At 43.6% G+C, this 18,142-nt stretch overlaps 1 protein-coding gene and 1 pseudogene across 9 annotated transcripts in view; both read right to left on the bottom strand.

Annotated features, from left to right (window-relative positions):
- TDP1 (tyrosyl-DNA phosphodiesterase 1) overlaps window positions 1–18,142 on the bottom strand; it is an 84,894-nt gene that overhangs the window by 3,433 nt on the left and 63,319 nt on the right. For all 9 annotated transcript variants that reach the window (XM_038545541.1, XM_038545535.1, XM_038545543.1 and 6 more), the window contains one exon: window positions 7,592–7,700. In XM_038545541.1, coding sequence (XP_038401469.1) covers window positions 7,592–7,700 — 109 coding nt within the window. The remainder of the gene's footprint in view (window positions 1–7,591; window positions 7,701–18,142) is intronic.
- On the bottom strand, window positions 3,818–3,927 carry LOC119873142 (annotated as a pseudogene).

The raw sequence follows: 18,142 nt of genomic DNA, 5'->3' as shown, positions 1-18,142 counted from the left end.
ATTTCCTGTCTGTCCCTGTGGTCAATTGAATGTGTGCATCCTGCATTTCTAACTCTACAACTGAGCTGTCTGTGGGGAGGTGATACAGTGTGACCGTAAAGGGGACATGGACAGGGCAGACAAGGCTGCCCATGGGGCCCTGACCAAGTTGACCTGAGTGCTTACCTTCCTAAGTTTGCAAAGTAGGGGCTAGATCAGTACCAGTATTGTGGGGGTAGTGAGGACTCAATAATCAATAAATTCATGTTAAGTGCTCATAGGAGGTCCTGGCATGTAGTAAGTACTTAATGAGTGCTAGCTACTGTAATATTATAATTAGCACCACCATCAACCACAGCGGGTGAGGACTGTCATCATCCTATATGCCGTGTAGCTCCTCAGGTTTTTTTAACAGCCAAACCCAAGTACAATATCCTGTTCTACATAGCCAGGAAATAAGCTCTTTCCTCTAATCCTCTAAGAAGTGACCCTTGCGTTAAAGAGTTAGGACTCTACCCCCTTGTCCAAACACCCACCCACACACACACTTCTCCGCTGTCTTCAGGGGAACTTAATATCTTACCTATAGAAGCCACTGTCCGTCACCTAAGCAATCACCTTTAATTCTTTCCTTGTCTCAGGCACAGAGTGTGTATGTTTGCGTGTGCTCTGTGGTTTGATCCCAAAGAGAGGAGTTTTTTTTTTTTTTTTTTTTTTAAGATTTTATTTATTTATTCACAGCAGACACACAGGCAGACGGAGAAGCAGGCTCATGCAGGGAGCCCGACATGGGACACGATCCTGGGTCTCCAGGATCAGGCCCTGGGCTGAAGGCGGCGATAAACTGCTGAGCCACCTGGGCTGCCCCAGAGATGAGGTTTCTGATGCCACTTTACTTTAGCCTACTCTTAAATCAACAAATGTATGAAAGACTTGCCAGCTTGCAATACAAAGGAAAGCTCCAAAATATTTTACACTGGGTTACCGACCTAACAGAGATGCAATCTTTGGTAATTATGATACTAGTGTTATCTGAAACCCATTAACATTCTTTTCTGTGAAGATCTCCCATATTAATGTGTGACTAAAAAAAAGCACAAGAGAACCACCTATCCAGTGGGAGGAAGAATAATTTAAATTGTTAAAAACCAAGTACTGACTTCAATACAATCTGATAAAATTACTTTTTTACTTTGATAATTCTAGATTTCCTATAAGTTTCTCTTTACAAAGTAATTTTAAAAGCTAAGCTGGAAGTATGGTGTCAGGCTTCTATTTGTATTATGAAACAAAACCGGATTTTATTAAAGGTGACTGATCAAAATGTCTAGAAACCTTTTGTTTTTCCATAAAAAAACTCCCCTCATTTCTAAAGATCTTTCAAAAATAGGTCCTTGAAAATTAAGCATTATCAATAATGATTTTAAGTGGGGCACCTGAGTGGCTCAGTGGATGGCTCAGGGCATGATCCTGGGGTCCTGGGATTGAGTCCCACATCTGGCTCCCTGCAGGGAGCCGGTCTCTCTCTGGTCTCTCATGAATAAATAAATAAAATCTTAAAAAAAATAATGATTTTAAGTGACCTCTTTTGCATTTTCTTTGGATTAGAAAATTGAATCAGCTTCCTGTTTCCCTTACAAAACTGCTTTATGAATCTGGTCTCTACTATTTAGCAATAATTCTGAAAGGTCTGGGCTGAAGTTTCTTCCTATACTATCTAAATTCAAGGAATTATTTCAAATGAATCAAGCAGTAGGGGGGATGGTTAAACTATCTGGGAACCAATGGTTTAAAGCACTTAGAGGATTATATACACTATATACATGCTAACTCTACATCACGCATCTCATGTGCCAAGCAGGTTTTAATGACCTCTCCTACTGAGCAATTACATATACAGCTAATTAGCTTAGTTCTAGACACTTAAAACTTAAATTCTGAAATAATTTAAACCTGCAAAAGATATACACAACTTGGCAGATACCACCCTAACCGATTGATCAATATTGACTTTATCAGTAATCAGGCAGATGGTTATGTAACTCCTTACAGGATGCACCAAGAAAAACATCTCTTCTGTGGTCTTGGCAAAAGTGCCTAACTTATGAAGAAACAGTGGACAAACCACTCATACAACATCCCTCACCATCTATAAGATAATCGGCCTGAAATCTTGCAGAACTGTTTCAAATTAAAGAGACTGATAAACGTGACATGTAACCTGAAACTTTCCTTTCACCATAAAGGACATTATTGGGGTACAGATGAAATCTGAATAAATTCTGTAGGTGATAGTATTGAATCAATGTTAATTCCTGATTTTGGTAACTGCACTCTGGCTATGTAAGAGAACATTTTAAAGAAATTTATGTTTAAGGGCCCCTAGGTGGTTGAGCATCTGCCTTTGGCTCAGGTCGTGATCCTGGGTCCAGGGATTGAGTCCCACATCTGGCTCCTCATGGGGAGCCTGCTTCTCCCTCTGCCTGTGTCTCTGCCTCTCTGTGTCTCTCATGAATAAATAAATAAAATCTTAAAAAAAAAAAAGAAAAATACATGTTGAAGTATTCAGAGATTACCAACATTGTTTACAGCTTTCAAATGAATCAGAAAAAAGTTAACATGATAAAGAAGGATTATGTAAATATTATAAAATACGCATATTTGGGGGAACTTGGGGAACGGAATATGGGAATTCTTTGTTCTTAGAACTTTTTTCTAAATCTGAAAATGCATCAACAAATTAAAAAAAAATACAACTGGCTTTGAACAACATGGGTTTGAACTGCATAGGTCCACTTACACATGGATTTTTCCCCCCAATATACATACAATACTTAAATGTGTTTTCTCTTCCTCATAATTTTTTTTAAAGATTTTATTTATTCATGAGTGACACAGAGAGAGGGGCAAAGACATAGGTAGAGGGAGAAGCAGGCTCCACGCAGGGAGCCCGATGTGGGACTCGATCCCAGGACTCTAGGACCACGCCCTGGGCTGAAGGCAGGTGCTAAACCGCTGAGCCACCCAGGCGTCCCTCTTCCTCATAATTTCTTAACATTTTCTTTTCTCTAGCTTACTTTATCATAGGAATATACTGTTTAATATATATAATATACAAAATATGTGCTGTTATTAGTAAGGCTCCTGGTCAACAAGGCTATTAGTAGTTAAGGTTTTGGGAAGTAGAAAATTGTATGTGGATTTTCAGCTGCACTGGGGGGTCAGTGTCCCTAACCCCCACATTGTGCAAGGGCCATCTGTATACATATACCATGCATATTAAAAAAAAAAAAAAAAAAAGGAAAAAAAACCCCAGCTCACTTAATAGAACAAAGCTAAAGCCTCTGAACCTCTGTATTTTAAATTATTCTTAAATCTGACATATAGCTTATTCTTTTAGTCCAAATTAGATAGGCTTTACTTGGGATGCCTGGGTGGCTCAGAGGTTGAGCATCTGCCTTTGGCTCAGGGTGTGATTCTGTGATTCAGGATCACGTCCCACATCGAACTACCTGCATGGAGCCTGCTTTTCCCTCTGCCTGTGTCTCTGCCTCTCTCTCTCTCTCTCTCATGAATAAATACATAAAATCTCTCTCTCTATATATAAAAGGCTTAATCTTACCTTGTTTTATCTGCTTAATAGTGTTTGGATAAAACAAAGAATATATGCTAAAAAGGGAGTATGAGGCAGATGCCTCTGGCATATACTAGCTCAGGAGTGATCACATACTGGTCTATTTTATTTTATTCTTTTCAGGCTCAGGGTCACACAGCAAGTGGGATATATGGAAATAAGATTTAAAATGTTGGTGATTTTGAGGGCTTTTTCCCCCCTTCACATCAGACAGGTGATGCACCGAGGTCACAAACATGGTTTGAGGGAGGCACATGTCACACAATGGTATGAACACCACCCAATGATTATGCTTATGGACTATATAAAAAGATCTAAAAGATTTTTTTAAAGTCACAACTCCTATTAGTCAAATGAGTTTGGTTAAGTTTAACTTTTCAGGAGAAGGGTAAACTCCATAGGGCCAGGGATTTGTGTTTGTCTTGTTCAAAGACATATTCTAAGTACCTAGACGGTGTGTGCACACAGGTTCTCAGTAATATACCTGTGGAGAGAACAGATAAACAGCAAGTACTGTGTAAAGCAAGCTATACCTGCAGCTGTGTCTTTATTTTGGTTTATTATTTGATCAATTTCTTGGTTTCAGGATGTCTGCTGGTATCTTTATTTTTTTAAGAATTTATTTATTGGACAGAGAGTGTGCGTGAGAGAGCACAAGCAGAGGGAGGAGCAGAGGGAGAGGGAGAAGCAGGCTTCCCGCTGAGCAGGGAGCCCTATATGGGGCTCCCTCCCAGGACCCTGGGATCATGACCTGAGTGGAAGGCAGATGCTCAACCGACTGAGCCAACCAGATGCCCCTCTGCTGGTACCTTGTAATAAACTAATTTGTTCACAGCAGTGTATTTCTTTGCTAAGCTTTCTAGTTAGTCCTCAGATTTTTTTTTAAAAAAAAGGCTGAATAAAAAAAAAATTAAAAAGGCTGAATAAGATCTTATACATGTTACAGTGGTTTGAAAATCATTTTCAAAGTACTTTTGGAATGTTCTTAACCACTCAATTCTCCAAATTTTAATAAGATGCCGCCTTCTAGTCCATAGGATTCCCCTGAATTCTGGCTATATATGAAGTAGTGATATCTGAGTGACTGGCATTCTGTATGTCACTGAAGCAGTGTGGAAGGTAAAATCATACTAATAAAAAATAAAATGCGGGCAGCCCCGGTGGCGCAGCTGTTTAGCGCCGCCTGCAGCCCAGGGCGTGATCCTGGAGACCAGGGATCGAGTCCCACGTCAGGCTCTCTGTGTGGTGCCTGCTTCTCCCTCTGCCTGTGTCTCTGCCTCTCTCTCTCTCTCCATCTCTACGAATAAATAAAATAAAATCTTTAAAAAAATAAAAAAAATAAAATGCTCCACTAAGTATCTTTTCAAAGGAAATGTATAAACCCAGAAAACTCTGCTAAATAATGGAAAACATTCTGCTCGCTGGCCAAGTAAAAGATTCATCATTACAACAGTCTAAGATAGTACCCACCTGGAAACTTTTAAATTCTTGGGAATGCATTTTCTATCAGAACCGAAGGAGTCTTGGGATACTTTTAAGGCTTCTCCATCATCATCATCATCATCATCATCTTTTTTTTTTTTTTTTTAAGATTTATTTATTTATTCATGAGAGACAGAGACAGAGAGAGGCAGAGACACAGGCAGAGGGAGAAGCAGGCTCCATGTAGAGAGCCTGATGGGGGACTCAATCCCAGCATTCCAGGATCACTCTCTGAGCCAAAGGTAGAAGCTCAACCGCTGAGCAACTCTGGTGTTTCTCCTTCCATTTTCTTTCATTCTTGCTTTCAAAGTCCTTTGGAGATTAGGATTAAGTGGAGGTGTAATTCTAGCCAAGGTTCTGGGATGAAGGTGGAAAGTACATAGCCCAAGGCCAGACCACAGGAAGTCAATTCATTCAGTCAGCCAGTCTGTCAGCAGTCAGTCTGTCCCCACCTCTAAGCTTATTCAGAACTCAGGTGGGGGTGGGGGGGGGGGGGGGGGGGGGGGAAGGAACACAAAACAACAGAAGAAAAAACAAAGGTACGGTATAAAGCTGGGAGGCAGAAGGAGAGGTTTTCACGGTCAGGTCCTGTGACACTGGGAGGATTCAGGGACTGTCATACATAGGATTTAGGCTCTTTTCATCATCAGTTCAGCAAGGGGAAGGGGAGAAATGAATACAGATCCATTATTATATGCCAGGAACTGATCTGGATATTCTAAATAATAGAAACACCAGCTTACTCTGCACTGGATACTGTATTAGGTGCTAATACAGACAGCATCCAGGTCACTCTTCTTCATAAACTCTATGAAGTAGGTGCTCTTTTTCCCCCCATTTTACAGAGAGAAACATTAAGGTTAGAGAAAGAAAATAACTGCCCAAGGTCACTTAATAAGTTGCGAGGATGGTGCAAGCACACAGCCTGGTTCTAAAACACTATTTTTCATTTGTGTGGGGGTGGGGAGGGACACAGATTCTCTGAAATTCTGACAAAACCTGTATAATCTTGCTAGTGAAAAATGAAGATGCATAAATACACAAAAAATTTAGAGGACTCAAACGTACACAGCTTAGCAAGAAGGGGAAAAAAATGCCTTCTGAAACTTGCTATCAACACAACTCATTACGGCCAAAGGCACCTGTTAGACAGCAGGAGACACATCTAACAAAGTTAACACAATCTAAGAAACAGATCCATTGGAAGGGGAAGGTTTGGTTTACCATGAAAGCCAGAAAGGGCAAGTGAGGATGGGGAAGTAACTAGAACCCATGTAGCACTGTCCAGGAAAGAAAGGGACCCAGTGGGCAAAGCGGACTCTGACAGGGAATCAGAGATTTTGGAATATTAATGGTGTGACATCATTAAAACTTTCTAAACAAAAACCACACTTTCCCTTTTCCCTGTTCAGATTCAGAACTTACTCAAAAACCAATGACTATAATCTGGCTGTGTAGGCATCTACCTTCCAGGGGAAAATATGCTGGTTATAATAGAACCTTTTGCCAATTTTTTTTTAAAAGATTTTATTTATTTATTCATGACAGAGAGAGAGGCAGAGACACAGGCAGAGGGAGAAGCACGCTCCATGCAGGGAACCTGACGTGGGACTCGATCCTGGGTCTCCAGGATCACACCCTGGGTCAAAGGCGGTGCTAAACCGCTGAGCCAACCGGGCTCCCCCTTTTGCCAATTTTAAATTAATAAGCATGTCCTGATTATACTTCTGCTCCTGTGAGAGTCTGGTAGGTGTGAGTTGCTTTAGAGACAGACATCCTAGGGGTAAGAAAAGTGGTACTGCAGCCTGTGTCGCTGGGTCAGACTTGGGATGGCGCTGGTGCCACCCATGCCAGCCAGCTCTCCTCCATAAACACCAGGAACCTGAACCAATATTCCAATGACTTTCTATTATGAAACACTATCTAGAGGAGCCTGGGAATCTCCCTTTTAAGAGGATGGAAGGTTTTGCGAAGTCAAAATTATCTTCATCAAAGTACTAAGCCATTATTTGTCATTTTCACTTCTTGAGAGTATAACAGGCTTTGTGATGTATACTGCAACAGAGCAGCTATGAGAATTTAGTGGTCTTTCATAGTAAAGAGGCCAGCAAAACTAAATAATGCCACCTTCCTCACTTTTTTTTCTTTTTGAAATAGTAAATTAAAATATATATATATATATGCCTATTACTATTTAAAAAACTAATATAAAAGATTCATGGTTTTGATTTCTAATATAGTAAATCTCAAAGATACAAAAACCCGCGTAAGTCAAAGCTCCTTGTGATCCTTAATAATAAGGGTGCCGAGGGGTTTCCTGGACCAACCAGTTTGAGAACTACAGCTCTAGGGCCCCAGACAGGGCAGCCAAGGGGCTTCTTGCAAGCCTGTTTCCAAAGTGTTCCATGAGCCATCCTCCCACTGAGAGACCAACGGCTTCTTTTGAGCAGTTTCTGTTTTGGTACCAAACACGATTTCCTTTCATGTGTATCCTACCTTTATTTCCATACAGTTCTGGAGGCAGGTCATATGGCACAGGAAAGGCGGCTGCTGGCTCCTTGCTCCCTGAGAAGAATTTCTGTTTTACTTTGAAGCTGTCCAGGCCCTGTGAACACATAGAGGGAATCTCTGATTGCACCCCATTTTCTGAAAAAGATCTCAAGAAGCAATGATATCTTTATGGTACTCATAGCAAAACTGAAGTTATTTCAGAGCTATTTTTCAATGTTTGATAGGTAAGATATTTACACCTGCCTTAAATTAATCTTTCCTAAAAAGAGGAGGTTTGAATTTTAAAAATTAAATTTTAACAAAGTTCACAAAGTTTAATAAAAGAAAACAAAAGAGAAAACAATTGTGGCTCTCATAGCCCATTTCTCCTAACCGCTCTGTACAGTCTGCAAGGAGTGTGTACAAGACACTGTATATAAATAATTCCAATATTGCTATAGTAACAGGCTGCTCACTCTGGTGTAAGAATAAAAGTTGCCTTCATGTATAATGAAAGTGTTCCAATATAATGTGAGAGGAATATAAAAACAAAAACTATTCTAGACTCACCAAAATGGAAGGTTTATTCCAAGAACTCCAGAATAGGGTATTATTTTTAGATCTTAACCAGGGTACAAGGTATTCTGTATCTCGGCTGATGTGGAGAACCACTGCAGCCTTCTAGGACAGGGCCCCTGCAGCAGTGCAGGTGCTTAACATGTGAACCTCACGCTCCCCATGCCTCCACACGCTGATCCTCCTCTTCTGGCTTCCCTGGTGGGTTATCCCAGCACCTTGCTTGCAAATCAGTTTGCCTCTCATCCCTTCTGTCTACCCATCCAAACACATACCCACCCTCTGTCCTAAATACCCGCATGTCAAACAGTGCTCGTGTCCTTGGAACTCTACAAAGAACCAGAACTATAGTGCTTAGTCTTGATGCTCAGAGAAGTGAGCAGGGGAGACTGCTCATGGGCCTTGGATAGGACGTGGTAAGAGCTGGAGTTACGCTGCCCTGGACTTTAGGCAATCTGAATTCTAACACATTGCTCTGGCATTCACGGAGTTGTGAGAATGGCTGGTATTTGCGTTTGTTCATTCAACACATTTCTTGAGTGCCCCTTCTGTGTAGGCATGGTGCCAGGCACTGAGTGCCTAAAGTTAACAAAGATGTCATCATCCCTGTCCTCATGGGTCACATAGTCTAGTGTGTTTATAAATAAGTAAAGTAAATACATACTTGTGAGGACCACTATGAAGAAAAGCAGAAGTACTACAAGAGAGAATAGACCTGTTTTAGACATGGGGGTTGGGGTGGGGGGGGTTTGCCAATAGAAGCCTCCCTGAAAAAGTGATTTTTTTTTTAAAGATTTTATTTATTTATTCATGAGACACACAGAGAGAGAGGCAGAGAGAGAAGCAGGCTCCATGCAAGGAGCGTGATGTGGGACTCGATCCCAGGACTCCAGGACTACGCCCTGGGCCAAAGGCTGGCACTAAACCGCTGAGCCATCCAGGGATCCCCAAAAGTGATGTTTTAATTAGACTCTGAAAGAGGAGTCGGGCTAGAAGAGGCGAGAGTGGAAATATTCCAGGCAGAAGAAATAGCATCTGAAAAGGTGCAGAGGTGGCAAAGAGCTTGTGTGTTCCAGGAGCTAAAAACAATGGTCAGTGGGACACCTGGACACTCGGTTACTAGACCCCAATTTCCTCATCTGCAAAATCAGAATGAAGCAATCTGAATGTCATCACGTTAAAGTGTCTTCCACATCAGCACCTAGTCTTGGTGCACAGCTGGTGTTCAAGCAGTGCTGAGCTGCAAAAATAGGATAAAGGTATCTTGTCTGCTGACTCTAGAGGCTTTTGCATAAGAACAAATCAAACGTGTAAGTGCTCTGTGCACAAGAAGACCTGTAGAAAGGTACAGGCGATGAAGAAAGGTCCAGCATTGATGAAGATGATGAGTAACACATCAAAAGGCGGTAAGTGATAACCTGTTGAATGCAACATAGAAAAGGAAGAAATGCCTTTTTACCAATTTTGGGATAAGGAAAGGCTTTGTAGAAAAGATTACAGCTGGGTCTTGAGAAATTGGCCTAATTTTGATAAACAGAGAGATGGCAGGCAAGAACATCAAGGGAGATCAGCATAACACAAGGCAGATTTGGAAAAGCACAGAGCAGGCCCGTTAGGGGGATGGGGAGTGAATGAGCTAACGCACAGGAGGCGGCCTGACAACACTGGAGAGAACCTGACTGGAGACGGTTGTTTTTATTTATTTTTTTTAATTTTTTTATTTATTTATGATAGTCAGAGAGAGAGAGAGAGAGAGAGAGAGAGAGAGAGAGAGAGAGAGAGAGGCAGAGACACAGGCAGAGACACAGGCAGAGGGAGAAGCAGAGGGAGAAGCAGAGGGAGAAGCAGGCTCCATGCACTGGGAGCCCGATGTGGGATTCGATCCTGGGTCTCCAGGATCGCGCCCTGGGCCAAAGGCAGGCGCCAAACCGCTGCGCCACCCAGGGATCCCTGGAGACGGTTTGAATGGGAAGCAGTATGGGTCTCTGTGGCCTGTACCTCTTTAACTGGGCCCAACCCCAGGCCTTGGTGACTCCTCTCAGAGGTGTCAGGGAAGGGGCAATCTTTCATTTAGTAAGATGGGAGCCTTGAGCTGCTGGGGGCTCTCAAGTACTTCAAAATGAACTGATAATACAGTCCAAAACCCTGGATTCAGCTGTGCCTGAAGCAAGGGACTCACTTCCCGGGTTTGCCTTTTTTCTTACCCTGGTTGGGGTTGGTTATGTGTCACTTCTGATCCACAGCAGCACGGGTCCCCCGGCTAAAGGGTATGGCCCCAACTCTGATACACTGTGGGGAGCTGCAGGTTTCTGAACGGAGAAGCTCCACTCTAAAGGCTGACTGACGGGCACAGATGAGAACAGATCTAATTGCCAGAGTCAGAAGACTGAGAGCCTGGGAGGTGGGACAGCGGATGGTAACAGGGACACAAGACAGCATGGTGACAAAAGCTCAGAGACAAACCAGCTGCATTCAGAAGAGAGTGGGTAGGGTCAATGGAAGGGGAAGGAAATGGATTTCAAAGACAAGGAAGGAAACATTAAAAATCAGGGATATGTGAAGGCAGAGGAGGGTGGGGGCAGGAGGACCCAGGACACCTGAAAAGGAACACTGCCACCTGCCCCCTCGCCCACACTTCCCTGCAGAGGGCTGCTGGGCCATCTCCACATCAGTCAGTGCTGATGCCCTCCTCACAGCTAACCTTCAACAAGTTCTGGATCTGAGAAGAACCTTATGTGCTTCCTTGTGCTTATCACTTATTTGCTGTGTGACTCTAGGAAAATCACTTAACCCTTCTGGGCCTGAGTTTCCTCACCTAGTAAATCGTATGCTGACAGTAAGTTATTTAGGACCATGACTTGCATGTGGATAGAAATTAGTACATTTACCATGTTCTTGTGATGAAATTACTCCTATTTTATAGGGGACGAAATAAAATGGAGGCTAGAGAGATGCCCAAAGTCGTATAGCCACTAAGTGGTAGGGCTGGAGGTCAAACACTGCCTTTCTGATTCTTAGTCTTCTGTTCCTTCAACTAAGCAGACAATCTCATGTTCACCCACCAGAAGCCACAATAAAGGAAGAGTTCCTTGAAAGTGTAAGAGGTAACGCTAACACAGACCAAATCATGAGGAACCAAATTCTGGAATGAGTCCAGAGGTTGGGAAGTGATGTCATTTAATGATTAGCAAATACTTTACATGGAGTTTCAGGTAAAAACTTCCATATCCTTTGGCTCCTAGTCTATTTCTGTTATCTTCAAAAAAATCATGGTAAAGGATGACAAGCCTTTACAGCCTGGCCCACATCTGATGCCCCAACGTGTTTTGGCACGTGCCTGTTCTGTGCTGTCTCACTTCACATATGAGAAGCTTTGAGCCATCCATGTCTGACAGGAAGTAATATGCTTTCCTGAATGCCATTTAGATCAAATTCTAGGGTATTATAGGGGTGGAAAGGGAAAAAAAGCACCATTTTCCCCTTCAATCTGGGTGTCAAATAATTTGAGGCTGTCATCTAATTATCATTATTTATACATCACAGTGGTATCACTTGGCAGTTTATAAAACAGAGGAAGGCACCCTCCCAGGCACAGATACTTAAAAGACAGTTAAGACAATATATTTATAAAACACCAGGTGAGAGGGTGGACAGCTATCACACTTGAGAAATTACTGGCTTTTCCCTTCATCAGCCCTGGGAGGAAAAGAGCTGTTATCACCGTGATGGATTAAGTTTGGCGGCTTAGCTCAACCAGAGAGAACAAGAAACATGTTTGAATTTCAGTTAGAGGTACTGTGTATTTTTTAGTTGCATCCGATCAGCATCCTCCAGCAGTAAAACCCTTTACAAGGCGTCAAGTTTTCCTGGGTAAAACGGTAATGACAGTGAGCCTTCTAGAAATAGCACAGGTAATCAAAGATGGCCTAATTGACAAGGAGGTGAAATACAGAAAGGTGGCTGTTTGGTCTTTCCCATAAGGCCGTGTATGACCCACTGTGTTTCCGGGTGGGGGCTTAGGGAAAGCTTCATGGAGGGGAATAAGTCCAACAGGCACAAGAAGGGTGGGTTTTTGATAAGTGAAGGGCTAGGTCTATGGGGTGGAGTATACTTCAGAAGGAGAAAAAGGAACAGCATCCTATCAATCACCACGGGTATGAGTTCAAGAGTTTGACCTCTGCCTCCCACCTGCTGAATTGCTTGGTCCACGTGTTGGTGCTGCTACCCGCCAACTGCTCAGTGCTTGCCAAGTGCCAGGCACTGATTAAATGATTTATAGGCACTCTCAATTCTCAAACAATGCTACAAAGTTAGTTACTGCACTGTCCCCACTTCACACTGAGAAAATGGAAGCCCATGGAAGGAACAGGTCCAAAGCCTAACAGCTTGTATGCGGGACCCCAACTCCAGTCATCTTGGTTCCTCCAGCACTGTGGGCTCCCAGAGTTCCTTGGCTTGGTCCCTGTTTGTTTTCCAACACATTCTACATTCTCTTTCCATATTATTTCACTTTCTAAGAGGCAAAGACTAGCAGCACAGGATCATGCAACTAATAAGTGGCATTTGTGCTACTCGTGACACAGCCTATCTCGCTCATCTGCCAACAAGCACTCACAGGTGACTGGAGCTCTGGGGGTGTGGAGGACGCAGGGGGAAGGGCAGGAACAGAGGTTGGGAGGCACGCTGTTCCAGGTCGCAGTGGGCCCTGCTGTCACGCAAAGGATTCTGGACGTTGTCTTGTGGGCCAAGAGGACGCACTGCAGGTTCAAAGTCAGGGGAATGCAGACCCTGGCAGGTGAGCTCTGGAGGTGTAGTCGTAGCCAAGATGGGGAGTGAGGGGAGAGATGCAATCCCGTCAGTCCAGGGAAGGAGAGGACAATGACCTACAGCAGCAAGTACCAAAACTCTTGCTAGGGCAGAGGGGGACAGGATGTGGCGACTGGATGTGAATGAGAAAGACGGAGTAGAATGCCAGGAAGCGGCTGTATTGGCTGAGTGGGAGAACACGATAGCTTAGGAGAAAACTCCATTTGAAATAGTACTGATCACCTGCAGCCCCGTGGGAAGCCTTGAGTACCCTCAACAGATGGCAGATGGTCAGGGATGGTGTGGGGAGGGGAGGTTCAAGGTGGCAGCTCCTGTGAATTTCATCAGTTTTTCCAGCTGGAGCCACAGGGACAATAAGAAAGCAAATACTTGTGGTATATAAAATAGCTTAACCGCAACGGAGAAGAGAGACTTGATACAGTTCTTGTGGATTCAACTGAAGCATTTCTGATTCTGATGAAAGAAAAGGGAAGCTGCCATCTTGGAGGCAGACGCATCTAGGGCTCAGAAGGGGCTGAGGTGTCCCTCAGCGCTAAGGTAAGTGCAGGAAAGCTCAGACTACCTTTGTCTGGAGGAAAGGGTTTTGGCCATTGATCCAGGATTCTTAGATGGTCATGTGCATTAATTCCCAGAGGTAGGAGGCGTTGTGGCCCCCAAAGTACCAGGCAGGCTTGAGTCTAGGACTAAGTGCCTAACAAAGTATGTGCTCCATAAACACCAAAATGCATGAAGTTCAAATAGAAAACTTCTATCTCCCTGAAACACTGACAGATGCCTTAGGATTTGGAATACAGCCACCCATCTTTGAAATTGTTGGATTTTTCCTATATTCAAAACTTTTTGAACCTAAATGAGTTAGAGTCTAATCTAAAAGTTAAATACACTTAAAGGCATAAACCCAACAAAATTTATATACTTGATAAATTGGTATTAGACCTCAAAAGAATGGTCTTTTAAGCATCTACTGTGGAACAATAGCTAAGCACTATGTACACAATCAAATGTACCCTTGACATCAATCCCCAAAGCTCCTGAAAGTGTTCCCAAAGGGAAAGCTATTGACCCTATGGCTCTAAAGCCAGTTAGTTTCATCTTGAAATGTTAGGTTTACTGATTCATTCATTTAAAAGCAGAAAAAATGAGAACAAATCAATCACTGGTTACCAGAGACTTAGCTTCCATACCATGAATGAAAGATGGTGGCTCCGCATCCCTTATTTTTACCACATAGAGAATGTCCTTCCATGCAACCATTGGTTTCTGAGTCACAGGTCATTATTATGGCTGTGGCAAAGTGCGGAGCTGAGGGGCCCTCTAGGTGACTGCATCAGCAGTGTCTGAGACTCTTGATTCTGGGCACAAAATTGGACTGCTTGCACTGCCAACCTCAAGTCAGTGTTCCAGAACACAAGGATCAGGATGGCCTCCAGGGGAAGGACGAAAGTGGCAACTCCCGTTACTGATAACTCAGAAAGCGTGGGTGTTTTGGATTTGGAGCTCTGCTAAGAAGCACAAAGGTGGGCTGATCTAAAGAAACCGGATTTTGGACGATGTCCAGTTAAAGAAGTGATTATAGAACAGGGTATTAAGTAAGTCTATTTGGTAAACTTGTAACTGAAAATATTAAAAAGCAAGTCTTACTAGTACTGAAGTAATGAAGGCAAGGCCTCATCTGATAACAAACCAAGTTTTCATCAGTAACCCTTTGAGACTAACTATACAGAAACTTCAAGAACATCTACTAAAGGTATAGGGATTGGCATTTCCAAGTACCGCAACAGACTCCTAAGGGTGTGCACGTGTGCTTTACCTTCAACAAGATAGGTGAGCCACTCTAGATTGCAAATTGCTTACAAACATATTTGAACACCTACTGCACACAACGTCCACTGGCTAAATCCACATGGTGTCCACAGCCACTGTTGTCCACATTTGCTCTCCTCACAGTACAGTGTACTCTAGGAACTGAAAGGAAGCAACATCAACTAACAGATGTGCCAAGCCCTGGGAGAAAGCAGCTTATAGTCAAGGACACACACAAGGAAACAATAATACAAGGGCTATGTGCTAAGCCCAGTTTCTAGAAAGCTGTGGGATGCAAAGGAGGAGCAATCTAGAGTGGAGACAGGGAAGGCAGGTGGGTTTGGGGGTGTAGGGGTGCTGTTCCTGATGTAGGTTAAGTCTGATGAATGATGACATGGTTATTAGGTGTCCACTTGACTGGGCCATCAGATACCAGATGACCAGTTAAACGTTACTCACTTGGGGTCTTGGGGGGGGGGGTTTCTGGGTGACACTAGCATTTGAGTCAGTAGACTGAAACAGATTGCCCCAAACCCCTCAATATGGGTAGGTATCATCCGATCTGTTGATGTCCTCACTAGAACAAAAAGGGTGAAGAAGGATGAATTTGCTCTTTGTTGGCTGGGACCCAGGTCTTTTCCCAAACTCAGATGGGCATTGAAAGCATCAACTCTCCTGATCCTCAGACCTTTAGACTCTACAGCTGGTGCAACTACACCACCAGCTCTCCTGGGTCTCTAGCTAGCAGATAGCAGAGGCTGAGACTTCCTAGCCCCAAAATCATGTGAGCTAATGCCTCACAATAAATCTCTTTCTACACGTACCTGTAGATCCTATTGGTTTTTTTTCTCTGGAGAATACAGATGGGCTCGATTCATAATGAGCTGGAACATGAAGGGCCAGGAAAGAGAGAGAAGTGGTCAGGCCCAAGTAATCAGGAGAGGAGTCAGGGGATGAAGAGAAAAGTCAGCCATGTTAAGGAGTCTGGCTTCTACCTAACAAGATTTGAAGATGGGTGACATGACCTGATGTGTGGTTTAACAGACACTCTGGCAGCTAGGTATGGAGAGGAGCTTGGAAGCTGCCTTGGGAAGCATGGTGGGAGGGTACTGTAGCAGGAGCTGACATGCCATGGATACAGTGGCAGCAAGAATGACCAGAAGTGACTGATTATCAAGCAGCATTAAGGAAGTTATTAAGCAGCATTAAGCACCAAAGCTTGGGTAGAAAAGAGGAATCAGAGGTGACTTTATACACTTTGAGCTTGGATGGTAGGGTGAAGGTAATAGGAATCAGTAATCAAATTTTTATAATAGTATGGCTTAGGTGATGAAGATGATTTGATAAGATTTACAAGGCCTTTATCCTCAGGTACCTTTTGAATAATATAACTTAAATTATACTCATAATTGGATAAGTATCTTATAAGCTTCAAATTCTCTGAAAAATGGCCCGATTACATCACTAATCCTGCTTAAAAAACTGGTAGCTTTCTATATTCCTCTTGGGACAAAGTACAATTCTGGTGGGTCTTGCTTGCCAGTCTCCTTCAAAACAGGCATCCAACCTCAAAGCCTATGGCCTAGGGGCACCTTGGTGGCTCAGGTCATGATCCTGGGGTGTTGGGATAGAATCCTGCATGGGACTCCCCACAGGGAGCCTAGCCTGCTTCTCCCTCTGTCTCTCATAAATAAATTAAAAAAAAAAATCTTAAAAACAAACAAAAAACCCCAAAAAGCCACATCACAGCCCCTTCCCAGGCACATGGAATGGCCTGCTGTTCCTCAAATAGAACCTGCCCTGTTCTCTCTGTCTGGAAGCCTCTTCTCCCTTGACGATGGGTTAAGCTCATAACTCATTTTTCAAGACCCAGGTCAAACGTCTCTCCTTACTGAAGCCTTCCGCAGGGCCCCCCGGCAGATTGCATGCTCCTTTCCTCAGAGTCCATATGTTGTGAACCCTCCACGCCACAGTTCTCATCACATACTATCATCTGTTTTCCTGAACTTATCTGTGAACTTCATGAGAAGGAAGACTCCATCTCGTTCCTCCTCCTATCCTCAGGGCTCCTGAGCTGGAGGCATGGAGAGCTGGTGGAGCTGAACAGAGGGACTGCAAGGTCACTCCAGATAGGCCGGAATGTTCAGTTATGAGCCTGGGATATACTCTGAGGAGGGCAGCCGTGGAGTTGTGCTGTACAGTCTCTCCTTCACAAGCTAAATGTCTCATCCTGCATTCAAGTTACCTCAGCAAACTGACAAATCACCTCATGGCAAAGATCTTTGGGTTGCCCTCAGAGTCAAAACCATAAATGTTAGTGTAATTGTTAATGTAATTCTTCTGTGAAGACCAAGCAAAGGTCTATTGGTCATTCAGAAGCTTCATATACCGGTAAGTGACACAGTAGCTTAAGGACAAAGTCTCTTCTGTTGCAAAATTCCCTGACATGGTTTAATGCAAACTGATAAAACACACAACTCACTTATGGGTGATACCCTCTTGCAGTAGGGTGGCTTCCTAGCTCACAACAATCTGCCCTTCTCTGGGACACAGGCCTGCTGTTACGGGACAGGGTCAGGGCAGGACAGAAGCATGAAAAACAGAACTAACCTCAGGCAGTCCTTAAATGTGGAATGGCTGCCAAATGAGTGCACAAGCCACTGCAGAGGTGTCACCAGTGGGAGCTACCCAGACAGGTGGTATGCTGCTGAGGTTCCCAGGGCTGGCCCTACACCAATCCTCAAGGCTCTGCTGTGCCACTGATGCCATGACAGGCCTTTCAGCATCTCTTCAAAAACTACCCTCCTTTTGTGGACTTACAGAAGCTCAAGTTTGTTTCTGTTGAGAGCAACGAAAAGGACCTGAACACCTACTTTCAGCCCTTTGGGTTCTGCTTACTGAGGCTAATTACTTGTCTCAGAGATCTTGGCACCTAGGCTGCACCTGGACATCTCTCAAAGAAAGTGCCTGTGTATGTACGTACGTATGTATGTAAGATTTTATTTATTTATTCATGAGATACACAGAGAGGCAGAAACATAAGCAGAGGGGGAAGCAGGCTCCATGCAGGGAGCCCGATGTAGGACCCAATCCCAGGACCCAGGGATCACACCCTGGGCCACCCAGGTGTCCCAGAAAGTGCCTTTTTAAAATGACCTTGCTCAATGTGACTCGTAGGCTTCCTGGGAGGGTCAAATGCTTTTTTTTTTTTTTTTTTTTTTTTAAGATTTATTTATTTGAAAGAGGGAGAGGAAGAAAGAATTCCAAGCTGGCTCCCCGTCTAATGTGGAGCCCGACACAGGGCTCAATCCCATGACTCTGAGATCATGACCTGAGTCCAAACCAAGAGCC

The sequence above is a fragment of the Canis lupus genome, chromosome 8 (assembly GCF_011100685.1).
Source record: "Canis lupus familiaris isolate Mischka breed German Shepherd chromosome 8, alternate assembly UU_Cfam_GSD_1.0, whole genome shotgun sequence".
Classification (NCBI taxonomy): Eukaryota; Metazoa; Chordata; class Mammalia; order Carnivora; family Canidae; genus Canis; species Canis lupus.
This window is presented reverse-complemented; position numbering and strand designations above follow the sequence as displayed.